The 27,785-nt window shown below is 40.3% G+C and overlaps 1 protein-coding gene across 2 annotated transcripts in view; it reads right to left on the bottom strand.

Moving 5' to 3' along the window:
- The window catches only part of dipk2ab (divergent protein kinase domain 2Ab), a 225,145-nt gene that overhangs the window by 110,260 nt on the left and 87,100 nt on the right, over positions 1 to 27,785 (bottom strand). For both annotated transcript variants that reach the window (XM_080185961.1, XM_080185962.1), the window contains one exon: positions 13,359 to 13,662. In XM_080185961.1, the coding sequence (XP_080042087.1) occupies positions 13,359 to 13,662 (304 nt within the window). The remainder of the gene's footprint in view (positions 1 to 13,358; positions 13,663 to 27,785) is intronic.

Below are 27,785 nucleotides of genomic sequence, written 5' to 3'. Positions count from 1 at the left end.
GGAAACAATGACATCAGCTTAAGCCTGTGAGCTACAGGAAACATGACTTTTTTAAAAAACTCTTAGTGGTACACTCATGTCACAGGCGTTTACGAGATGCTGGTTGGCTGTTTGGGTTCAAGAAAGGAATTTCTTCACGCACTTGAGACATTGGAATTCTGCTCCCTATGGGCAATGGTCAAGTATATTCACGGCTGAGATATTTAGGGTTTTGAACTCCAATGGAATCAAGATGTATGGGAGACAAGTGAGAGAAAGTGGAGTTGCTATCAAAGACCAGCCATTACTTTATGAAATAGCAGAAAGTGGGCACGAGGGAGCACATGCCCCATCAGTGGTCCTATTTCACATGTTATTTCTGATCTCAAAAGATTTATTTTGACAGAAAATGGCAAATGATCTTCATGCTAAGAAATAAATCCTTGTGCAGTGAAAATTAGATCCAAGTACCTGCTTCAAAAATGAAATGTGAAAGTATTTGAAAATCCTAATTGAAAAGGCATTGATCCACCTTGCTTTTGCGATGCTGTTAAATGAACAGAATTTTATGGCTTGTTTTATAGAAGTTGAGTGGAACAAGTTTATAACGTCAATGACTTTTATTTTAAACTTACAATAGATAACTTAGGTAGGTACAAGATTAAAATAAGTTACATTTCAAAAATTAAAAAAATTAAACTCTAACTGAAATAATTGACCTACATGATATCTAAAATGCAGTTGCCGTGGCAATTTCCTTGCAAGTGACTTCACTACCATGTGCTATCACAGTTGAATAGCCAATCTGAATTTCCCTTTCAAGTGACTACAGCAAGCATTAAATTCTTGGCATATAGATTTGAAAACCTGTGATAATCTATTGTTAATGGGATCATCTTGATTTGATTTATTATTGTCACATGCATTAGTATACAGTGAAAAGTATTGTTTCTTGCGTGCTATACAGACAAAGCACACCATACATAGGGAAGGAAAGAAGAGAGTGCAGAATGTAGTGTTACAGTCAAAGCTGGGGTGTAGAGAAAGATCAACTTAATATGAGGTAGATCCATTCAGAATGGATCTTAATGTGACCAGAGGAATATCTCCTTGCCACATGATTAAAATGCTGCTTGCAACAAGTGTACAATCCCCAACATTTCATTTGCTCAGGCACCCCTTTACATGGGCAGAGTTCAGCTATAAAAAGGAATTTATAAAGACTTGGAGTTAGTACTATCGGTTCTGAAATAGCAGTGGAGGAAAATGAGGACCTCAAACAATTCAGACATTTATAAGATACTTCCAAGGCGGATCATTTCTAGGCCCTTAGTCACCTAAGCACTGAACTGTTTGAATTACAACTTATTCAACCCAGTGAAGGGTCAAAGCCATTTGTTAGAGGCAACCACTCTCTCTTAAGAACATAAGAAATAGGAGTAGGAGTAGGCCATCCTGCCCTTCGAGCCTGCCCCGCCATTCAATAAGATCATGGCTGATCTGTCGCTGCTCAGTTCCACTTTCCCGCCCTCTCCCCATAACCCTTAATCCCCTCTCTTATCAAAAACCCATCAACCCGCGTCTTAAAAATATTTAGCGAGGCAGCCTCCACCACTTCAACGGGCAGAGAATTCCAGAGATTCACCACCCTTTGAGTGAAGAAGTTCCTCCTCAACTCCGTTCTAAACCGCCCCCCTTTTATCTTGAGGCTGTGCCCCCTAGTCCTATTGTCTTTTTTGAGCGGGAAGAGTCTTTCCACCTCTATCCTATCCATCCCATTCATCATCTTATACGTCTCAATGAGATCTCCTCTCATTCTTCTAAACTCTAACGAGTACAATACTCTTGTACAACACATTGTCCAAAACTTTTGCTGTTTAGAGCCTAGCACCAATGCATCCCTCTCCAATGAGCTCAATGCCCGTTTTGAGCAAGACGTCAAGCAGCACGCCCTCCACTCTGGAAGCCTCAGATAAACCAGTATCCGAGGTCACCACCACAGATGTTTTAACAGTTTATTTATTAGTGCCAAAAGTAGGCTTACATTAACAGCACAATGAAGTTTGTGAAAATCCCCTTGTTGTCGCACTCCAGCACCTGTTGGGGTACATGAAGGGAGAATTTAGCATGGCCAATGCATCTAATTACCATGTCTTTTGGACTGTGGGAGGATTCTGGTTGTATCACAGCTTGGTACGGCCCCTTCTCTATCCAAGATCGCAAGGAATTACAAAGGTTCGTGAACAAAGCCCAGTCCATCGTGCAAACCAGCTTCCTATCCATTGACTCTACCTACACTTCCTGCTGCCTCAGATAAGCATAATCAAAGACCCACGCATCCTGGACATATTGTCACCGCCATTTTTTGTTGGGAAAAAGATACAAAAGTCCGAGAACACATACCAACCATTAGCTTCTTCCCTGCTACCAGACTTCTGAATGGACCTACCTCACATTAAGTTGATCTTTCTCTACACCCCAGCTATGACTGTAACACTGCATTCTGCACTCTCTTCTTTCCTTCCCTATGTATGGTATGCTTTGTCTGTGTAGCACGCAAGAAACAATACTTTTCACAGTACACTAATGCATGTGACAATAATAAATCAAATCAAGATGTTCCCATTAACAACAGATTATCACAGGTTTTCAAATCTATATGCCAAGAATTTAATGCTAATTTTGATAAAACTTTGCATGAAAATCTACAATTCTAACTCAGGAATTCAGCAAAAATCATGGATAAAGCAGCAGTAAATTAGTGATGCAGACATTACGACTGACGGAATCACTACCAATTCTAATTTAGTCAATCATAATGAACATATGACAGCGACGGGCAGGAAAAGATCCACTGGTCAATCCAGCCTGGTCTGCACAACTGCAACGAATGCAGTGCTTTTAGATTTTCAAAAAGCAGTCAAGAAGGTGCCACACAACAGATTGAGATAAATTAGGGTTGAAATCGAGGGTAACATATTACCATGGAGAAAAGATTGGTTAATGGACAGCAAATAGAATTGGAATAAACTGGACATTCTTGGGTTGGCAAGCTGTGACTGTGATTCATTAATGCAAATCAAGATTAGTAACTTAAAAGGAACCAAGTGTAGTTTGCTGAAGATACAAAGTCAGGTGGGAAAGTAAGCAGTGAAGTGGATGCAAAAAGAGGCTGCAGAGGAATGAAGACAGGTTGCATTGTCCAAATGCAGCAATGCCTTAACAACATCAGGCTTCTGCTGACAAATGGCAAGTAATACTCTCACCACAGAAGTGTGAGGCAATGACCATCTCCAACAAGAGAGGATCTAACTCCACCCGTTAACACTAACTGGCATGATAATCACTGAATCCCCCATTATCTTTTTTCTGGGAGTTTATTGTTCAGGCTAGAAATCCTGCAGTGATCAACTCATCTTGTGACTCCCCAAAGCTTGCCCACAACGTACAAGGCACAATTCAGGAGTATGATGGAATACGCTCTACTTGCCTGGATGAGTGGAACTCCAACACTCAATAAGCTTTCTACAATCCAGGACAAAGCAGCCCAGTTGATTGGCAATCCTTTCATAAACATTCACTTCCGTCACCACTGACATATACCCCAACATAATAATTCAGCGCACTCAAGCACTGCAATTGACATAATTAATTTGTGACTCGAATGTCTGGAATGGGCCCAATGGAGACTGAAGTTTAGGATGAGGTGTAAAAGTGCAGAAAAGAATTCCCTTTCAGAGTGAGGTTAGTGACCACCAGGTAAGCAGCACATCTCTCAAACTAACTGACGATTTCTGTAGCAGCAGTGCAGGTTTCATTTAACTGATCAGCTAATTAGTGCTGGATTAATCTGACCATGGGTGCTTGTACACATTATGAAGAACTTTCCCAAAATAGTGCTATAGGTGAAATTTCACTCCTCACATTTAGGAGCGAGGCCAGTTTTGCAGGTGGCGACTGGATTTCGTAAAGTATCTGTTGAACTAGCATAATATATCACAAGTACTTGAACAACATGACGATCGCAACCCACACTTAAAATTCTGCAATTTTTTGCATTATTTGATTTGTTTCTGCACAGATTAAGCTGCTCACTTGTCAAAAATGATGCAGGAACTACAGACCTTCATGTGTAAATTACAAAGTATGGAATACATTATGACCATAAAACTGTTGAGAACGCCCTGTGAGGCGACTTCATATTTGTAGCTCTATATTTTGGCTACAGCGTGTACCACAATAAATAAATCGGGATGCTTTACTTTTAATCAGATAACAAGTAAAGCCACAAAAAAACTAGTTAAATCGTAACTGAAGCCATTACGTGCAAGACAAAAACAGAATGCTGGAAAAACCCAGTTTTCAGTTTTTGTTTCAGATTCCTGCATCTGCAGTATTTTGCCCATTTCATGCGAGATTGTGTTATGATGACATTTTAAATCTCCACTTGTGAAGTTGTTTTTCAAATGTTTTGCACACTGTTTAACATAAATCTATGCAGAGTTTTGAAGACGCATTTCTTTTTATCAGTTATGATGACAAGACCAGGAATTATCCCACCGCCCCAAAAATACCCTCGAGAAGCTGGCAGGGATGCCTCCTCTTAAACTGCTGCATTCCTAGGGACATAGCCAAGGAGGAAATTCAAGCATTTTGACACAGTGAGTGAATGAACAGCAACAAATGTTAAAGTCAGGGCACTGTGGAAGCTTGGAGCAGAGGGAGTTGTGGATTTTGTAGCGGCTGGTGGTGGTGGTTCCCATGGCCTTGCTGACCTCGTTCTTTACATTAGATGTCGAAGGTTTAGGAGGCGATGGCGAAGAAACGTTGGAGACATCTTGTAGGCAATATCCAATGTTACTAAGGTGCAGGGGTGGTGAAGGAAGTGCATATTTAAGTTGGTGGATGGAGCACCAAACAAGCAAACTGCTTTGACCGTGGACATGTTGAGGTTCAGTCATCCAGGTAAATGGAGAGTAGTCTATCATGCTCCTGACTTGTGCCTTGCAGATGGTGGACAGACTTCGGAGAGTTAGGAAATGTGTTACGCACTACAGAATACCCAGCCTCTGACCTGCTCTTATACAGTAAGAAGTCTCACAACACCAGGTTAAAATCCAAAAGGTTTATTTGGCAGCAAAAGCCACCAGCTTTCGGAGTGCTTGCTGCTCCTTCATTAGGCAACTAGGAGTTCTATTCACAAACAGGGCATATAAAGACACAAACTCAATTTACAGAATAATGGTTGGAATGCAAATCTTTACAGGCAATCAAGTCTCAAAGGTACAGACAATTTGAGTGGAGAGAGCGTTAAGCACAGGTTAAAGAGATATGCATTGTCTCCTGGAAAGGATGTTTGAGGATAAGGGGTAAGTCTTTTAGAACTGAGAGAGGAGAAATTTCTTCACCCAGAGGGTGGTGTATGTGTGGAATTCACTACCACGGAAAGTAGTTGAGGCCAAAACATTGTCTGATTGAAAAGAAATTAAATATAGCTCTGGTGTACAAGATTTTGATGGTTATAGATAGGGTGAATGCAAGCAGGCTTTTTCCACTGAGGCTAGGGGAGAAAAAACCCAGAGGGCATGGGTTAAGAGTGAAAGGAGAAAAGTTTAAGGGAATATTAGGGGAGTCTTCTTCACGCAGAGAGTGGTGGGAGTGTGGAATGAGCTGCTGGATAAAGCGGTAAATGTGGAGTCACTGTTGACATTTAAAAACAACTTGGACAGGTTCATGGATGAGAGGGATGTGGAAGGATATGGTTCAAGCGCAGGTCAGTGGGACTAGGCAAAAAATGGTTTGGCACAGACAAGAAGGGCCAAAAGGCCTGTTTCTGAGCTGTAATTTTCTATGGCTGGATGGACTACTCCTGCTTCTAGTTTCTATGACACTGTCCTGCAGAACCCCTGCAGTAATGTCCTGGAGTGGAGGTAATTCACTTCCTGAAACCACAACCATCTCTCTATATGTGACAAGTATAAGTTCAGCCAATCCTCCCACACCCCTGCCTCTTCCCCCAAAATTCCTGGTTACTTAATTTGACCAGGGTTTCTTGATCCCACCCTCAATGTAATGCTGCCTTGATATCAAGGGCAATCACACTCACTTTCGCTCTGGAATTCAGTTTTTTGTTCATGTTTGAACCATAGCTTTAAAGAGGTCTGCAAACAAGTGGCCCTGGTGGATTCCAAACTAGGATCAGTGAGTATGTTATTGGTAAGTATCACTCAATGGCACTGCTGAGGACACCTTCCACTACTTTGCTGAAGATCAGGAGCAGACAAAATGGACAATAATTGACCAGATTAAATATTTCCTACATTTGGTTGCACAGGACATACCCAAGTAATTTTCTGTATTGTTGGGATCATGCTGGTGTTGTACTAAAGTAACTTGGCTAGAGGCACAGTTAGTTCCACTGTACAATCTTCATTACTACAGCTGGGATGTTGAGATGCATTGCTTTTGCTGTATCTGGTGCACTCAGTATTTCCTTAATATACCATGCGAGTTGAACTGTTTGAGGTTTGGCAGCTTTGATGCTGCGGATCTGAAGAGGAGGCAGAGATAAATCATCCACTTGACACTGGCTATAGATGACTGCAAATGCTTCAGCCTTGTCTTATGCACTCATAGCTGGGCTCTTTCACCATTGAGGATGGGAATGTAAATGAAGCCTACTTATTCCAGTTTAATTGTTCAGTAACATTCACAACTGGATGCAGCAGATTAGTCAGTTACGGAATTGCTTAGTCCTGTCTATAGCTTATTGCTTTTGCTGTTCAATATGCATAAAGTCCTGGAGTTTCACCAGTTTGACATCTCCATTTTAGGTATGTTTGATGCTATTCCTGGTAATACACTCCACTCTCACTGAACCAGGGTTGTTTCCTAGCTTGATGGTAATGGTACAGCAAGGAATTTGCCAGGTCACAAGATTATAGAATGTGATGGAATATAATTCTGCTGCTGCTGATGACCCTGGCACTTCACGGATGCCCATATTTAAATCAGTAGATCTATTCTGAATCTGTCACATTTAGCAAGGTGGAATGTTGCACAATACAGTGGAGTTTGTATTGTGGACATCTCCACAAGTACTGTGCAGTGGTCGCTCCTACCAATACTATCAAGGACAGATGCTTCAGGGACAGGAAGATAATGAGGACAAAGTCAAGTAGGTTTCTCCCACTGGTTAGTTTTCTTACCAGATGCTGCAGGCACCATCTGGCAGATATGTCCTCACAAAATGGCTAGCTTGATCAAGAAAGGAGCTACCAAGACACTCTAGGTGATGGACACCAACATCCCCACTCAGTGCACATCTGTGCTCATGCTACTTTCTGAGCTGCTACTCAGGAGAAAAAAATCAAACACAAAGTGATTGCTGATCTACCTTAATTTGTATTTACGAAGAACTTGCTACAACAATGCTCGCACGTTGCTTTTTTTTAGGTGAATATATTTGAATTTTTCATTTGGAGTCAACACTATCGTGGCTCTGTAAGCTTCAACTTTATCTTTAGCATCTTGCCTTTTTCAACTGGTGATATGAGGCATATGGTTCCAGCAGAGGATTAAATATGTATTACAACCATGAATAATAAAGGAATTTTCAACCTTAGTGCAAGTCTTTTCAAGTGCATGACATGTGGAAACAGGAGTTTCTGGCTACTGCAGAGAATCCTAAGTGGGTTGCTGTAACGTCGCTATGTTTTTTCTGTCATTTCCTTTATTAGAAAAAAGTAATTTGCCACCAAACTTTCATGCCTTTGTTTTCAAGTCGTTGGTTTGTTGGGTCACAAAACATTAACTTTTAATGGTATATTGTTGGTATTTGAAACAATATCTGTAATCCTGATAGGGAAGGTGAATGAGCCACTATCAATTGTTTATTTCTATTCCATAAATGCTTTGATTATCATTTAATTTTATATGTTGTGTTCCAGTGTTACAGAATCTTTCCACAATCCAGGTATGAATTTGAATGATTTTAAAACCAGATAAATTTGATTCAATTTTTACTGTGCAAACATAAAAGCTCGTACAGCTTGTTTATTTTGATTTGAGATTGACATACTCTGGCTATTTTGCTTTACATGCTACTGTTGTCTCCTGCAAAAAGACATGCTCAGAGGGCTTAATTATTTCGAGATATGCATGCAACTTAGTTGCATTTATAATCTGTTTTTTAATTCAAGTATTTTTTCCACTTCAAAATTCTATTATCCTGTCAGTTAAATTAAACAGCAATAACGCGAGTTCAGTATTTAAAAATTTCAAGTTTTAGATAAGACAAAACTATAAATTAAGAGTAATCTGTATACCATGTCAAGATATAGCATCAGGGTATATCTATTTAATCAGTCATTTCTTATTGTTTCACTTGACATAATTCTGCACCTTGTGTACCTATATGCATTAAGCCATGTTACATAATCAATTTTGATATGGGGAAAGTACTTTATCACTACAGAGTTCCCTAATACAAAGACTAACAATCATGTATAAAATTCTTTTGGGACAGATGGGATGAGGGAGAAAATAGAAGTAAATGTGTCTCCTGTTACAACTGAGGATGAACAGTAGCTTTGGGAAATATGTATCCTGTTCTTTCATCAACTGCTTCTTCCACTTTATTCACGTTCTATTTCCCTGCTCTGACAGCCTACTGCTCTCCTAACAATATTTGGCACAGGACTAGGTATTACAGGAATTGTCAAGTCTGTTACTTTGCCCAACATCAAAAAGATTGATTGAATCTGTCAAAATAAGCTGCAATATTAGGATCCGGAATGTCAGGTACCAATTTGTAGAGTTCATAAGTTTCACATTTTCTAAATTGAAAAGAGTAATTTTGAAATCCTAGCATAGAAGCAAGTACAACCTAAAGTTATATGCTAATTTAGCATGGGAAAGACCATTTGGTTGATCCACCCTTGCACATTCTGATTAGTTCTTAAAATAATTTTAAATTGCTGCCTCTAATGTTTATCAAAGTCCATTCCAAATGTTGGTCCCTGATGAATTATCTTGGACCAAATTTGCTTTTAGCTAATCTTTTATCAATTTCTCCTTTTGTCCTTCTGAAACAAAGTAATAATCTAGATTTATCTTTTACATTGAGCTGAACAAAATTACTATGAAATTTTATCAATCTCTCCCTTTAAAATGACAAAAAGTTTAATACTTTTGTTCACAAAACTCAGATCTCTGAAACTTGGGGTCAGCTATATGGCTGTTCTGTGAACTGTGTTAACTGTTTTGACATCTGTGACCAGAATCAGATGCAGTACACAAAATCTGATTTGGCTGATCTGTGCAATTTGAGCATGGCTTTGGTTGTATTCAATGTTCTAATTGCTTTGATTAGTGCTCTGCATTGGTTGAGCATATTGAGATTAAATCTACTGTAGCTCTTAGGTCACTTCGACTTTCGTTCTTAGGTATTTCAGTCATATCCATGAACTATGTTGCTTATTGTTAGTTATCCAGATTGATTTTTATTTGCCATTATTCTACATATTTGCATATTTTGCAATCATTTTATATTTGATGATCAACTGTTATTTTTAAATTCGTTACTACCTATAGTTTTCACTCATTTGCTTTGTTTCAGGTTCCAACTCATTCAAGTGACAGGTAGACCTCTTTCGAGATACAGCAGAAGTCATCTCATAATAGCAATCATGGCCAGAGGAGGCTCTTGGACTAGTTTCTGTTGTTTGAAAGGTGCCTTATAGAGTTTTCCTATACTATCTTTCTTAATTGCCCTGGATTTTGTCTATTTCTTCTCCCTCTCAGGGGATAATTTTCAGGAGTGTGTATATATTATGATGCCCAAGGCACTGCATCTAACAACACAAGAACAGAGGAAATAGGAGCATGGAGTTGGCCAACGGCCTTTTGTACTTGCTCTGTCATTTAGCAAGATTATGGGTGATCTGCCACCTCTAGCGTCATATCCCCCAATTTCCACTGCACTCAAAATTTTAGCGACCAAAATGGGCTTTGAATATACTGAACTACTGAGCATCTAAAGTTCTCTTTGGTAGCAAAATCCAAAGATTCACAACCCTTTGGGTAAAGAAATTTCTCATCTCAGTCTTAAATAATCAGCCCCTTCTCCTGAAACTGTGTTCCCTTGGTTCTAGGTTTGGGCTGTCAAGCCCTTTCCTAATCTTGAATGTTTCAATATCACATCTCATTCTTATAAACTCTAGAAAGCCATTGCAGCACTCCCTCAATACTGCATCACTATGCCGGCTAGACTGTCTTCAAACCATGGAGTGAAACTAGAATCCAGAACTGACTCAGGCAAGAATGATGTCAACTGAGCCAAAGCTGACACAAACAGCTTTGGGAAGCAACATGCTTTAATAGGAAGAAGAGAGAAAAGACAGCTGTCTGCACTGACAATAGAGTTAAAGGTGTTATTTAAGAAGTGGGCTGATCAGAGCATTAATGAAAGGAAGGGAGCAGTATCTTAGGAGAGACAGCCATCTACAATATCAACTAACATGGAGTCAGACAGGGAACATATACTATCAAGAATCACTGGCAAGTCTTTATTTCTCTCTCTCGTCTGAGCTTAGGAATATAAGTCAATTGTTGTGCAACTGCTACCTCAGTCAAGAGAGCTAACTCAATACAGATCAAGAATGGAACACAGGATCTTTTGGACTGAATGGCTCGATATCACAATGGTTCAGTAATTCATCAGGCAAGCTCTAATTAGATCTGACAGTTTGCACAGACAGCTCATTGATTGGCACTTTTGTTTCTAACACCTCAATATTCAATAAGATGAGGTTTAATTACATTACTAGTAGCTTATAGACATTATGGCAGTGCTTCTAAACACAGACACACAAGCACAATTCTATAATTTCAAGTTTGGTGAAACAAAAATTTCACCAAACTTGGTAAGAATCAGCAAAAAGCAAATATAAATAGATCACATCTACTGAAGGTTTCTCACGCACCCATTTTCCAAGAGAGAGAAAATCTTGCTAAGTTGAAGATCAGTTGCAACACAAACATAAAATCATAGAAGGCACATCCAAATTAAACAAAATATCAGACAGCTTTTCTCCATCATTACTTGTAAGGAACAACTCCATTATTTGATAGCAAAAAGACATTTCTGAAAGTTACACTTGGGGGCAGACAGCATTCGGAGTTTCCTATCTTTTTCCCTCAAAGTGATGACTCTTATTAGAAACCAGTTCCACAGGTAATAAGAGCCAGAACTAGTACCATGCCCAAGTGGTCAGTCTTCATACATGAGTCTAGGGTCAGGCAATAATTAGTAGATACACCCACTGAAGTGTAGAGGGCATCTCCAGCTAACAATGTCACCAATACTATCTTCACCTGGCATCTAAACATGTTCTTTCCAATAAGAGTCACTGGATAGTAGTTCTTCACTTTTCAAACAGGGGGCAACAAGGTTCACTTTAGGAACTTTCAAGTGGTTACTGGATAGGCACATGGAGCACACCAGAATGATAGGGAGTGGGATAGCTTGATATTGGGTTTGGACATAGCTCGGCACAAAATCAAGGGCCAAAGGGCCTGTACTGTGCTGTATTGTTTTATGTTCTATATTCTATGAAAATAGTCAACTCTTCAGGTGCTGTCCCATTGGAGACCAAAAACTCATCACAGATTGAAATCGGACTGTAGGGCTTGCTGGAAAGCATGAAAATTAAATAAATATAGAACAGCTGGATTAGAATACAATACTGAAGCAGTTCAGGACAAAATTGAAGCAGCTTACAGAAATTATCTGAATCTTTTGCCAGCCATGTTATAGTCGTATACATGCTAATATAATTTTTATAGTTCTCACTGGGGTACATTAAGTCAGTAATGTAGGAATATTTTTGGTAATGAGAAATTAAATTGGTTGTGGCACATAGGTGTAATCAGGACATGTCTGTAATTACCAAACCAATGTAATCATACATCCATTATGTCAATTCATAACAAGTCCTCTAAAAGCATCTTCAATCACCCTGTGTTGATTTAATTGTAGAGATTTCATTCAAAAAATGGGGTCCATGAGAATTAGACTGCCTGTAGAACCATGCTCAATTTTTAGAGAATCCTGCAGATTTTACTTTACACTGTAGATTTTTTCATTCATTATTTTACATTAATGGGATAAGTGTGTGCAATTCCATTGGAACCTAGGACTTAGTTTTCTGCCCCCATAACCCTCGACTCCTGTGACAATCACAGATCAGTCCAACTCTGCTTTGAAGACATTCAACGGCCCGATCTCCACTGAGGAACAGAATTTCAAACTAATGACCCTTAGAGAAAGAAAACTCTCTTTAGCTCATTAAAAGGGAGATCTCTTTATTATTAAACTGTGTCTCCTGATTCTAGTCTCCCCCATTAATGCAAACATTCTCAGTGGTATCTATTCTGTCAAGACCCCTCAGGATCGTGCATGTTTCAATAAGATCACCTCTCAATTCTTCTAAATTCCAATAGCGTACAAGCCCAACCTTTCCTCACAGGCAAAGTACTTAATCTCAGGCACGAATCAATTGAACCTTCTCAGCACTGCTTCGAATGCAGTTCTTTCCTTTTTCAAATAAGGAGACCAAAACAGTCAGTATTCCAGATGTGGTCTCATCAATACTCTGTGCAGCTGCAGCAAGTTTTATACATTATTCCCCTTGCAATAAACACCAACATTCCATTTCCCATTCTAATCACTTGCTGTATCCTGCATACTAACTTCTTCTGACACATATCAGGACACCCAGGTCCCTCTGTACTTAATTGTGCAATCTCTCCCCATTGTAATAGTATACTGCTTTTCCATTCTTCCTGCAACCTGTTCAAGTTCACATTTTCTCACATTCTCTACATGCCAATTTTTTGCCCACTCATCTAACTATTTCCTTTGCAGATTTCCTACCTCCTTCTGCAGCACAATGGGAAAACTGGATAGCTTCGGTCTATGCAATTTCAAATGTCTCTGCTCTTATGTGACAACATCTGGCCAATTGCCAGTATAATGAAGGGGGAAAAAGTCCTGCTGCATTTGAGATAAATAAATTTTACACAAAATGATCACAAGTGGTAATTCAATTTCTGGAATAGTGCATGGTTGAATACATATTAAAATAGTGTTCGGCACGCCAATAGAACCTCCCACATAGTCCTTTCTTTTGAATCCAACAATAACTACTTTAATAATTTAGTATGTAGCAAGTGGTTAGGGTTCTCCAATTCTATGACTACATGTTGTAAAGTAAACTATAATGACAAATGTTTTACCATCTTCAGCCAATTCAAAACAGTTGTATTAGCCATCAAATTCAGATTCTTCTTGAACAAAAGACAAATGAAGGACTTACTTTGTTTGATTAATCTTTTGTCTGCCACGATTATGTTTTCAGCATCAATAACTATGACTTTTCCGTCCCGAGGTCCAACAGCAAAGTTGTCAAAGCTGACATCAAGGAGGTAGAGCGCAAATTCAAAATCATTGTTAGTGAGCTGTTCAGCAATTTCAAGCAACTGCCAGGCCAAATCTACTCGTTTTTCCCAGGGTGCATTATAGAAACTCCAAAGTTCATTGCCTACATAATTTACAGCCACCATTCTCCCACAGGCTCCAAGGTACTTTGCAAAAGGCCATCCTTCATCTGATGGAAAACTCTGCAAAGACAAGGGAGAAAAAAAAAAGTTTAAACATCATCACGTTGGAGTTTAATAATTTATAATATAGCCTACAGGCTATGCAGTTTTGGACTGTCTTACACCATAGGGCTCATAGGTTCAAGCTCCAATATAGTGCTTGCAATGTTATATTCTCTCAGCTACACTTCTTAACAATTGCCTTCACTATAGCATCAGAAACAGAAGTCACATATCCCTCAGGGCAAGACTGACTTGCTACATGGTATAACCGTGTTACAAAGAAGGTTACTGCCATTTTCAAGGAGAAACTATGGAAGGAGAAGCAAAAAAGAAACGAGTGCAAATATTTTGAGAGGGGGACTTAATTACGGGGCTAATTTATCTGGCATTGCTTTGCAGTGATAACTAACCAAAGATCTACTAATGGCATCTCTGCTGGAACCAATTCCTAGTTGAAACTGTCAAACCCAAACCCATTACTTGCCCGTTCCTTTACGCAATTATATTCTTCCTTTTCAAGCACTTATCCAATTCCCTTTCAGAGCTGACTGGCTCTTTTGACTGATTGGGAGATTGCACCAAGTGCCCGTCAAATGATCGCTTATCAGTGTCAGGATCCCTTCCCGCATCCAGACTTGACCCAGCTTTGAGAGACTTCCGCACCTTTCACGAAGAAGGGCAAGTCCAACCCTTTTCCATAAATATCATTGCCTTTGCAATGTCGTTACATGATACGATAATTTCGCAGCCTTACTATTTTTCTAGTTTATTCTTTCTAGTTACTGATGCCCTCCATCAGAATCAATCTTTGTCCATTAACCTAATATCTTAAAGGGAAAAACTTAATTTTAACAGTTAAATGTTATGTAGTCCTGTTGGCTCATTTGTAAATTTCCAGGAATTAATGCATGTGACCTCTGTGAACACCAATTCATTTCACAAGGGTGTGCTTAGGTGACTCAGATTAAACGTATTCCCATGCCATGCTACTCTGCCAGGTAGTGAAGAGTCTAAGTTACTTTTCAGCTAGATGTGTAAAAAGATACAAAAACTTAGCTAAATTGTAAATTAGTCCACCATAATTAAGGGGATTTGGAGAGGAAATTCTGATCATAGCGGAAAACAAAGGCTGAATTTAGAACAATGCAACGATGGTGCTGCAGAGTATTTTTGGGCTAAAACTTTATCATAGAATCCCTACAGCGCAGTAAGAGGCCATTTGGCCCATCGAGTCTGCACTGACCACAATTCCATCCGGGCCCTATTCCCATAATCTCACATATTTGCCCTGCTAATCCGCTGATACTAGGGTCAATTTAGCATGGCCAATCAACCTAATCCACATATCTTTGAACTGTGGGAGGAAACCAGTGCACCTGGAGGAAACCCATGCAGACATGGGGAGAATGTGCAAGCTCCACACAGACAGCGACCCGAGGCCGGAATTGAACCCAGTGCAGTGAGTTAGCAGTGCTAACCACTGTGCCACCATGCTGCCTTATGATGCGCAAAATGAGATAACTTCTAGAATCTACTTATAATTCCAACAAACACACCACTCATCCGTTATGAAATCTTTTCTTCAAAGAAAATCTGGAATCAGGAATTAATATTTGTCTTGAATTCTGAATGAAGTCCACTGAATTATGCATCGTAAAAGTTAAAAAGGTTGATCTAATTTCAGGGATCATTAAAAATTTCCAATGATTTCTTTGCAGTCTTACCTCTTCATATTGGCAGAAATGGTGAGCTTATCTTTTAGATATTCTATGCCGCGAAGAAAAACAATAAGAATATACACATTTAAAGGCTGCTTTAGTGCCTAGTCACAATGCATTTCCTGGCCACTCACGTTGCTAAATGGTCCGAATGAGGCTGAAATCCACAGTAACTTTTAGCGCACTCGAAACAGAGTTAATGTTTCAGAGCAACGATCTTGCCTCAGAACTGTTCAGGTGAAGATCAACCTGAAACACTTATTCTGCTTTTCCGATACAGGTGCTGTCAGACCTCAGAATAGCCAGCGTTTTATATTTTTATTTCAGATTTCTGGCATATGAGTATTTTGCTTTTGAAGGAAACAAATACACTGGGAAACTTAATGTAATCCTGAGCAGCAACAAGCTAGCCAGATTACATTTAGAAAAATGAATTTACAATGAATGGTTTTGTGACAATTGCTTCGTAAAACAAACTGTAGCCAAATACACAATTCGTTTTGTTCTGGGGAATAACATTCAATTGTAATTATATTTTAGTGGGTAGAGGCTGTCCCTGGTGTGGCATTTTCAAACATACATATTGCATCATACACCTACAATAGGTGATGCAATTCCTTTCAACGTTGTATGATTGCTGTGCTGACACCAGACCATTTGATGTTATGGTTAAAAGTTAAAGTCTGTATATTAGTCACAAGTAAGCTACATTAACATTGCGATGAAGTTACTGTGAAAATCCCCAGGTCTCCACGCTCCGGCACCTGTTCGGGTACACTAAGGTAGGATTTAGTATGGCCAATGCACTTAACCAGCACACCTTCTGGACTGTGGGAGGAATCTGGAGTGCCCGGAGGAAACCCACGCAGACAGGTGGAGAATATACAACTCTGTACACACAGTGACCCAAGCTGGGAATCGAACCCGGGTCCCTAGCGCTGAGAGGCAGCACTGCTAACCACTGTGCCATCATGCCAACCATTTATTCTATCAGTACAGTATTAGTTTAGTAACCATATTTTACAAGTAATTCATGATGTTGTAACCTCGTATTAAATTGATCCTTCTCGACACCCCAGCTATGACTGTAACACTACATTCTGCACCCTCAACTTTCTTTCTCTATGCACAGTATTCTTTGTCTGTATAGCAACAAGAAACAATACTTTTCATTGTGTGGTAATACATGTAACAAAAATTCAGATCAAACATTTTGACTTGAGACAGCACGTAAATGCAGACATTATTAATGCTCCAATTACCTTCACTATCTGTTATAAACTTTGCTTAAATTTCAAGTTTCAACATCAAGTACATACGTTGATGCCACTAGAATCTTAAACGAATCCACTAAAAAAAAATGTGTGCAACTATATTTGCTTTCAGGGACCAATGAACTTGTTGTGCATTTCTGTTTATTCCACCTCCAACCCCACCCCGGGAATAGAATATCATGAAGCTGGCTGGTATTTCACAGGTTTTAAATTAATCAAAGACAGAATTATTATCGAAGTGGATACTTGTCTTTTTTTGCCAATGATACTGGAACCCCACTACACATTGGGCCAAGATTATTATGCTGCTGAATCCTTCTGTTTTGGCAGCCAGTGAGGGATGGAGCACATTTAAGCCTGGCTGATCAAGCATTGCAGATAAATGAAATTAGATTTTCACTGAAACTACTGTAAAGGCTTCTATTGCACGATGTTACAGTTGCAAAATCTTTTTAAAGAACATCAATATTTTGCTGCGTTTCTTAGCATAGGGGCACAGCCAACGGTTCAGAAGCAGCTGCAACTCAGTCAGAGAGGTAGACAGCACAGGAAAAGATCTTGCAGCCCACTGTGTCTATACTAGTCAAAGACAAATAACCTAACTATTCGAATCCCATTTTCCAGCACTTGGCCCCATAGCCTTGTATGCCTTGGCATTGCAAGTACACATCTAAATACTTCTCGCCTCCACCACTCTTTCAAACAGAGTTCCAGACTCCCATCATCCTTTAGGTGATAATTTGTTTCCTCACAGCCCCTCTAAACTTCCTGCCCCTTGCCTCAAATCTATTTCCCTTAGTGGGGGATGGGGGGTTCAGTAACTAGGAGGCAAAGTTGCTTCCTGTCCATTCTTGTTTATGCCCCTCAAAACTCTTAGGAGAAATAAATCATTCTCCAATTGACCTCAGGATGTAACCAAGAAGAATCTGCTTCTAATTGTCTGAAGAACGCGCTTATTTGCAGCAATTAAACCAGTGTGCTTCAGGAAAAGAAACTTCACTTTCTCAACAGAATAACACATTATGACTTACTTGTTATTATAATGCAGCTATCCACAGAATTATCACATGCAACATTTTGGCAGATTTATTCCCCCATCCTCCACAATCAAATTCAATTTAATATGGTTACACTCCTGTTTGATAAATTCAAAATATCATAACCCAGATAAAGACCATTCAGTTTGAAATACATACTGCTTTTCTCCACAAGCAATTTGTCCAAATTCACTATCTTGCTCACTCCTCCAACTTTTAATATCCCCCTGTCAAGCATTCATAGGAAACAAGAGGATGAGTAAGCTTTATAGACACTTGAGTCTACTCTGCCATTCAATTAGATTATGGTTGATCTGAACTTGACCCCAACGCCACTCTTCAGTCTATTTCCATGGCCCTTGACTACCTTGTCTCAATCTTGAATATATTCAAAGACTCGCCACAGCTTTGAGGTAGAGAACCCCAGAGATTCATGACTGCCAAAAAAAATTCCACCTCAGTTCCATCTTAAATGGGAGACATCTTATTCTGAAACAGTGCCCCTGCTTCTAGCATTCCCTCCAAGATGGGGAACATTCGTTCAGCAACTACCCCATCAAATCCCCTTAGAATCTTATGTTTCAGTAACACCACCTTTCATTCGACTAAACTATAATGAGTAGGATCCCAATGCACTCAACTTTTCCTCATAAGACAACACCTTCATCCCAGGAACCAACCTAGCAATTCTTTGTTGGTCTGACTCCAATGAAAGTACATATTTCCCTACATAAGGAGGCCAAAATTGCAAATAGTACTCTAGGTGTGGTCACACCAACACCTTGTATTCCATCCACTTGCAATAAAGGCCAATATTTCCCTTAACATCCCAATTACTTACTGTACCTCCATGCTGTCCATGTTTCACTTACATGGATAACCAAAAACCTCTGCACAACAGCATTCTATAATCTATTTAAATAAGATTTTGTTTCCTACCAAACAAGATAACAACACTTTCCCACATTAGACTTTATTTGTCAAATATTTGTTCCTTTATTTAACCTGTCAGTCTGTTACACTTTGCAATGTTTTGAGTGCTCCTTACAACTTGCTTTTCCATATACCTTAATATTGGCAGCTAATTTGGCTAGAGTGCACCCTGTCTTTTCATCCAACTCATGCTTATATACAAACCCATGGGTTCTTAACCTGTGTAGAAATTTTGGGGGCATCTTTTTGAATGCCTTGTGCAAATCCACCATTTCTACCAGTTTCCCTTTATCCCTTCTGCTTGTTACACCTTCTCAGAAGTCTTAACATATCTGTCAAAAACAATCTTCCTTCCATTAAGTTGTGCTGACTCCGCCTGATTGTACTATGATTTTCTAAATATCTTCTATTAACTCCTTAATAACAGATTCCAATATTTTTCAAATTACAAACGTTAGACTAACTGACCTAGAGCTGTCAGTCTCCCCTCTTTCTTAGATAGGGATATTACATCTGTAATTTTCCAAACCACAGATCTTCCCAGAACCTAGCCAATTTTAGAAGACTACAGCCAATGTACCCACTATCTGTGGAGTTACTTATTTTAAGACTCAAGGATGTAGGCCAAGACCATGGGACGTATCAGCAATTAATCTCATCAGTTTGTCTGGTTTCTCCTCTCGTGATAAGTTTCTCTTTTGCTTTAGCCCCCTGATTTTCTAGATCCTCTTCCATTAAGATAGATAAGATAAAATTCCCTCGTTTCCTTGTTATTAATTCCCCAGTCTCATTCACCAATGGACCAATGTTTACTTTTGTACTCTCTTCCTTTCATACACTTGTAGAAGCTCTGTCTTTTACACTTGTTGCTAGTTTATTCCTAAACTATTTTCTCCCGCTCTTCTTTTAGTCCTCCTTTTCTGATTTTTATAATCTCTCCAAACTTCTGCCTGCCACTAATCTTCACAATACTGTACATCTTGGATGCAGGACAAATTGGGAAAATGTTAAAACGATATTTTGGATGTTGGGCTTTATAAACGAAGGCACAGAGTTCTAAACAAAGAACCTTTATAAAACACTGGTTTGACCTCAATTGAATAACAGTGCCTAATTCTAGACAGCTCACGAAGAGGGATGTCTCGGAGAATGCAACAAAAATAAAGGAGAACAGTTTCAGAAACTAAGAGCTTACACAATTCAGTGGACAGATTGACAAAGCTGGGGTCTTTCTCTCAAAAGAAGAGCCTGTTGAGAGGAAATCTGACAAGTGTTCAAAATCATCAGAAGTCTGGACAGAGAAAAGGGAAAGGAACTTGTTTCCCTTCATGAAATGGTCAAGAGCGAGAAGACACAGGTTTCAGGCTAATGCAAAAGAAGCAAAGGTGACACGAGGAAACTTTTTTTTTTAAAATGTAGCATGTGGTTGGGAACTGGAATGCATAGTATGGGGGAAGTGTGTTGGTGCCAGATTCAATGATAGCTTTTAAAGGGAAATAGAATAATCATTTATCCAAAAAACTTTGCAGAGTTACAGATGAAATGTGGGGAATTAGGGCAGGCCAAGTTGTTCTTGCTGAAAGCCGGCATGGATGTGACGGGCCTTTCCTGTGTTCTAAGGAGTCTATATTTGGTTTCAACTAGTTACACATTTATCACTTGTTGCAATTCACAAATTCCCATTTCACATGGAAAAACTGCAACGAAGTTCATTAGACTGTTCACTTCACCCTAATTAATTGACAAACTGGTTTTGCATTTTCAGATTATTGAAGTTTCTCGATAAAGTCATTTCAGATTCACGACTGAAAATAACTATAGAATAAGAGAAAATTTACGGCAAGAAAGATACCACCAACCATAGCCAAAATAAAACAAGCCCTCCAGCCTAGTCGTACTTTCTACCATTTGGTCTGTAGCCCTGCAGGTTCCAGAACTTCAGGTACATATCCAATATAGACACAACTCAGAGTTGAGGATTTCTACTACACTTCCAGGCAGAGCTTTCACCTTCTGGATGAAAAAAGCTATCTGCATCTTCCCTTTATCACAGGATTACATCAATGCTATGAGGCCACAAATAAGTCTGCCCCTACAAGTTACCGTGCAATTTAACAGGGTGTGTATTTTAAAAATCCCCCGCAGACGATGAAACAAAATTGACTGATATGTTGATTACAACCATGTAATTTATTCTAAATCTGAGTCAAATATCTTTGTACCGGTTTAACTGCATTTGCTTAAGAATGCTATCTAATAAAACTACATGAAAAACTGAAAAGCAAAATATGGGAGAAGCTAAGCAAAAATACCACCAGACATGTGGCAGTCCAATTTTTTAAGATTGCAACACAGAATTCACTGAACCTTGATGCCCCTACAAGTTATACACATGTACGTTTAAACTGACAATGCAGTGGCATAAGCTTTCATTTTCTTTAATAACTGATTTGCAAAAATTATAGCACCATGTAAAGAATGCAATTCCAGCCGTCAAATTTTAATCTTCAATTGAGTCATTGACCAAATATTTTTTCCAATTAAAATTAACAGCAAGGAAGGAAATTTAAAAATCTGTCAAATGACTGACACAGGAACTTAATGAGATGCAAAAATCTCTCCCAACAGGAGGTTAAAAAGAAAATTAATTATAGCACATTTAAGAACTACATCTGGTACACATGCATATAATTCACAAAATGTCAAAGGGGTATAAAACATCTCCATAGTAAAGTAATAAGGCAGTAGTACAACACAAAATCAATTTTGTACACCCCAGGAGGCATTTTGTTTCAATCTCAATATACTCCCCATTTATAGCATGGAAGATTTAATTCCCCAAATTACTCACCATTATCAATATAATTCATCAAAATACCTCCAGAAATGTTCAAGCAGTCTTTGCAAAGGCTCAGGCTACTCGCATTAAGCTTAGGTACAGGAAGGACATACTGAAGTTTGAAGCCAATCCACTCGTTAACTACGGGAACAAACACCCTCAACTCAAAACCAAGCAGCATTTCAAAACATAATGGCTGAAATTCTCCAGCTGTTAAAAGCCAGCAGGATCTTCTGGTCTTTGAAATAAATAATAACAGTATAACCAAGGAAAGCAGGCCCAGGCATGAACTGAATTTAATGCCCGAAAGAGAGACAATCGCACACAAAGCCATTTGCAAGACTGAGAGAAGATATGGGTAAGATAGAGAACCAGGAAGAGAGAAAAGAGAGAAGGCATAGGGAGACAGAGGGGGAATTAATACAGAAAAGAGTAGACAGTTTCCTTCATTCTAATTCGATGCCTTGGTTTGGAAAAGAACAGAACAGAACAAAGTATCAAAACCATGTCCTTCCAAGGAAAACAAATCATCAGCCAAGAGTTTGGAGGGGGGAGGGAGGGAGGGAGGAAGAACCCATTGATGGTGTGACATTCTGTTCTTTTGACATCAATTATCCAGGAGATCAAATGGGAACGGAAGGTCGAGAGTAAATAAATTATAGTGAGGCAGCACGGGGGTAGTGCTGGGAGGAAACAGGGAAAAGTCTGACAACACCAGGTTTTAGTCCAACCGATTTATTTGATAAGAGACTCAAGCTTTCAGGGCTAGTCCCTTCGTCAGGTGAATGGAGAGTTCTGGCCTCAGACAGAGCATATAAAGCACAGGATTCGCATTCTAATCAGTAATCTCTAAACTGTCTGTGCTTTATATGCTCTGTCTAAGAACATAAGAACATAAGAAATAGGAGGAGTAGGCCATCTAGCCCTTCGAGCCTGCCCCGCCATTCAATAAGATCATGGCTGATCTGTCGCTGCTCAGTTCCACTTTCCCGCTCTCTCCCCATAACCCTTAATCCCCTCTCTTATCAAAAGCCCATCAACCCGCGTCTTAAAAATATTTAGCGAGGCAGCCTCCACCACTTCAACGAGCAGAGAATTCCAGAGATTCACCACCCTTTGAGTGAAGTTCCTCCTCAACTCCACTCTAAACTGCCCCCTTTTTATCTTGAGGCTATGCCCCCTAGTCCTACTGTCTTTTTTGAGCAGGAAGAGTCTCTCCACCTCTATCCTATCCATCCCATTCATCATCTTATACGTCTCAATGAGATCTCCCCTCATTCTTCTAAACTCTAACCAGTACAAGCCCAGTTTATTCAGCCTCTCCTCATAGCTCAACCCCCTCAACTCCGGTATCAGCCTAGTAAACCTCCTCTGCACTCCCTCCAAGGCCAAAATATCTTTGCGCAGGTGCGGCGCCCAAAGCTGCACACAGTACTCCAGCTGCGGCCTCACCAATGCCCTATACAACTGCAGCAAGACCTCCCTACTTTTATATTCAATCCCCCTCGCTATGAAGGCCAGCATCCCATTCGCCTTCCTGACCACCTGCTGCACCTGCAGGCTGGGTTTTTGCGACTCATGCACAAGGACCCCGAGGTCCCTCTGCACCGTCGCCTGCTGCAGTTTTTCGCCCCGTAAGTAATAGTCCTTCCTACCATTCTTCCTACCAAAGTGGACCACCTCACACTTGCCAACATTAAATTCCATTTGCCATTTCCTGGCCCATTCGCCCAGCCTATCTAGATCCTTCTGCAGACTCTCCACACCCTCCGCACAATTTGCCGTTCCCCCAATCTTGGTGTCATCAGCAAATTTCGACACCCTACACTCGGTTCCCTCCTCCAGATCATCTATATAAATGGTAAAAAGCTGAGGCCGCAGCACCGACCCCTGGGGCACTCCACTAGTCACCTTCCGCCAATCCGAATAGCACCCGTTGACCCCACTCTCTGCCTCCTATTTGACAACTAATCCTCTATCCACGCTAACACCCTACCCCCAACTCCATGTCCCTCGACCTTCTGCAATAACCTCGTGAGGTACTTTGTCAAACGCCTTCTGAAAATCCAGAAAGACCACATCCACCGGCTCTCCTCTATCCACCGCCCTTGACACATCCTCATAGAACTCCAGTAAATTTGTCATACACGACTTCCCTTTAATGAAACCGTGCTGCGTCTGCTCTATCAAGCAATTCCCTTCAAGATGCCTCGCAATTTCCTCCTTAATGACAGATTCTAACATTTTACCTACCACAGACGTTAAACTAACCGGCCTATAATTCCCCGCCTTTTGCCTGGCACCCTTCTTAAACAACGGCGTAACATTAGCCGTTTTCCAATCATCCGGCACTTCCCCGGAATCCAGCGACGTCTGGAAAATAACCACCAAGGCATCCACTATCACCTCCGCCATTTCTTTCAGAGGCCATTTCTTTCAGAGGTCTGAGGCCAGAACTCTCCATTCACCTGACGAAGGGACTAACCCCGAAAGCTTGTGAGTCTATTATCAAATAAATCAGTTGGACTAAAACCTGTTGTTGTCAGACTTTTTACTGTGTTTACGCCTGTCCAACGCCGGCATACCCACATCAGGAAACAGGGACTCAGCGAGTGGTCAAAGGGAGAAGTATTAGGCAAGTGTATGGGGACATGGAATTGGAAGCAGCACAGTAGGTGGACAAGGGGCTAGAAAGGAGCCGTTGCAAGTCATATTTTCCTGCAAATGCTGCTCAAAACACAAGCTGCATTTTCTTCTAAAATTTAGCATATTACCTCCATCCAAAAGCAAGAAAAAAATATACAGAGCAGCAGGTTAGAACAGGAAAAGCAAAAATAATGTTGAAACAAAAATAGAATAGACAGAAACAAACAGCAATACAAAGGTATTAAACGGTAGGATTACAGCAAGATAAGAGCAAAATACTGCACATGCTAGAAATCTGAAATAAAACAGGGAATGATGGGAAAAACTCAGCAGGTCTGACAGCAACCATGGAGGGAGAAACTAATGTTTTGAGTCCATGTGACTCTTCAGAGAATACAGTATGTCCTTGCATTAACTTGTTTTAAAATAGTTTTTCTTTCAGGCCCACTTTCCCCAATATCCATCACAATTTCTGTAGAGTTTCACATTGTGACTGTCCATCTTTATTATGCATGCATGATTGCAAGTCATCGCCTTCTGTCTTTATTATGGGCACATGATTGTAAATCATTGCATCATCTTCATTGCCATCTGTCCTCGTTGCTGTCTGTGCCATCACTGTCTGCAGCCTTTGTTCTATTAGGTGCTAGAGGTTGCAGGTTTGGGAAGTGCTGGTGAAGGCGCCTTGGTGAGATGCTGCAGTGCATCTTGTAGATTGTACATACCACAGCCATTGTGCAAAAGTGGAATGAATGAATACTTAAGGTAGTGGATGAGGTGCCAATCAAGCAGGCTGCTTTGTCCTGTATGGTACAAGTCTTCTTGAATGCTATCGAAGCTGCACTCATCCAGGCAAGTGCAGAGTATTTCTTTAAACTCCTGACTTATGCTTTGTTGATGGTTTACAGGCTTTGGGGAGTTGGGATTACGTGTTTCAGAATTCGCAGCCTCGGACCTGTTCCTGCAGCCACAATATTTAACTGGTCAGTTCAGTTTCTGGTCAATGGTAATCCCCAAGATGTTGACAGTGAGGGTTTAGTGATAGTAATGCCATTGAATGTGATGGGGAGATGGCTTGATTTCCAGATAATCACTACCTGGAACTTGTGTGGCAAGTAATATTTGTGCCACACATTAGCCCAAGCCTGAATGTTGCCCAGGTTTTGCTACATACTAGCACAAACTGCTTCAGTTGTGAATGGTACCGAACACTGCTCACTGGTCATACATCACCACTTCTGACTTTAAGAATATCTTTCAGTGAAGTCTTGAGACTGAGGTGACTGGCCCCCAGCAATCACAACCATCTTCTTTTGTGCTCGGTACAACTCCAACCAGCGGAGAATTTTCCCAGATTCTCAATGACTGGTAACTTGCCAGGGCTCCCTTGATGCAATACTCAGTCAAATGTTGTCCTGATGTCAAGAGCAGTCATCTCAGCTCACCAAGTTTAGCTCTTTTCCCCACGTCTGGAACAAGATTGTAATGAAGTCAGGAGCCAAGTAGCCCTGGCAGAATGGAAACTGCGAATCAGCGATCAAGTTTTTGCTTTTCAAGTGCTACTTGATAGCAGTGTCGACAAGCATCACTTTGCTGATGATCAAGGGAACACTGACAGATGCTAATTAACCGGATTGGATTTGTCCTACTTTGTGGACAGGACATATCTGGGCAATTTTCCATGTTCCCGGGTAGATGCCAGTGTTGTAGCCATATGGGAACAGCTTGGCTGAGAGGAGCTACTTCTGGCACATTAAGTCTTCAAGTACTATTGACAGGGAGTTGTCGGGGTCCAAAGTTTTTGCAGCATGCAATGTTTTCAGCCGTTTCTCGATGTCATGTGGAGTGAACTGAACTGGCTGAAAATTACCTTCGGTGATGGTGGGGACCTCAGGAGGATGCAGACATGGTTCATGCATTCTACTTCTAGTGGGAAATAATTGCAAATGTTTCAGCCTTGACTTTTACACTGAAATACAAAGCTCCACCATCACCAAGGATGGGGGTATTTGTAGAGCCTTCTTCCCCCGTTAGCCACATCAACATTCACAATTTGATGTGACAGCTTAGATCTCCCATTGCTGTAATGCAAGTAGCTTTGTGTTGTAGCTTCACCAGCTTGACATCTCATTTTTAGACCTGGTGCTGTTCTTGGTATGTCCTCATCCACTCCTCATTGAGCCAGAATTGATCCTGTGGCTTGATGTTAATGTTAGATTCAGGGATATTCAAGGCCATGAGATTTCAGTAGCGCTCTTACCCAACTCTCAATAGACATTGAAAATGCAAGCCATACTAATTTTTGTGCTCTTGTTGCCCTCAGTGAGAGCATTGTCACCCTTCTGAGTGCATTAAATCAGGTTATTACTTGACTAATTCATGAGACACCTCTCCCAATTTATTAATATAATAAAAACATTTAATCTTCAACACTGAATGGGCAGAGAAGTTTGAAAATTCTTACATTATGAAGCTACTTATTTTCCTTTAACAAAAATAACCTATTTTAAAAGATTAGTGTTGTAATATTGAAGTTTTTATAATCCATGTATAGTCCCAGCTGAATACCTCAACAAATCATCGCAGCAAAGAAACCTCAAAATAATATGGGGACTGCGCAATCCCATTCCCCACACTGCTCTCTGCAATTTCTCCAGACACCTACCACAGTAAGTTAGGCCACTTCTAGAACTTAAGGAAATTTATAAAATATTATTTACAAAAGACTCTGCAGACAACCATGATTTGTTGTATTACATGTAGCATTGTCGCTTATTTTCCCCAGAATCAACAGCTGTAATTTTAACACCCTCATGGAGTTATGCAACCAGGTCCAGAGGACCTGCGTTCATCAACATCTCTTGCTGAATCCCAGAAAAAAAAATATTTGTGGACAGGGACAGGATTTGGTGTGGCAATTATCACTGGCAGGCAACCAAAGGAATGGTTGAGAGAGAGAGAGAGAGAGAGAGAGAATGCCCAGGGTTTCTTTGTTGGGCCCGATGGAACACTTCTGCCTTGCCTAGGTGGCAAAGAGACAAAGAAATATACTATTATCTCAGTTGTAGGGCCTCTTCTCATCACAGCTCCTCTTACAGGCAGGCTGCCTGACAATGAAGCCACTTCATCTTGTGAACCTTGGTTAAAATAGCAATCAAGTTCTAATACTGTTAGGACCCAGCCAGTTTCTGGGATACGTCTGCTCAAAAATAAACTGCAGCTTGCAAAAAGACAGTAGAATCAGTGGACAGCAAGTTGCTGCAACCATTTTAACGGCTTGCCTGTGTGCTCTGAAGCAGGCATTTAAAAAAAAGAGAAACACAAAATAGTAGTGAGCCCTTTGGTCCTCCAAGGCTACTCCTCCATTCAACATGATCATGGTTGACCTTTCATCACAATGCCATACACCCACGCTCTTCCTACCCCTGACACCTTTAGAATCCAGTGATCTATTTCTCTCAAATACATTTGGTGATTTGGCTGTAGCAGAGGTTTCCACATGTTCAACATCCTCCGAGTGAAGTCCTGAATGGCCTACCCCATATCCTAAGGCTGTGACCCCTTGTTCTAGAATCCCTAGTCAGAGGAAACAACATCCCCAAATCCAGTCTGTCCAGCCCTGTCAGAATTTTGTGTTTCAATAAGATCCCCCCCTCAATTTTCTAAATTCCGGTGAATACAGGCCTAGTCAACC

The sequence above is a fragment of the Carcharhinus amblyrhynchos genome, chromosome 3, assembly GCF_965287045.1.
Source record: "Carcharhinus amblyrhynchos chromosome 3, sCarAmb.v2.hapA, whole genome shotgun sequence".
NCBI classification, from domain to species: domain Eukaryota; kingdom Metazoa; phylum Chordata; class Chondrichthyes; order Carcharhiniformes; family Carcharhinidae; genus Carcharhinus; species Carcharhinus amblyrhynchos.
The sequence above is the reverse complement of the archived record's forward strand: the minus strand, read 5'-3'. Positions and strand labels throughout refer to the sequence as shown.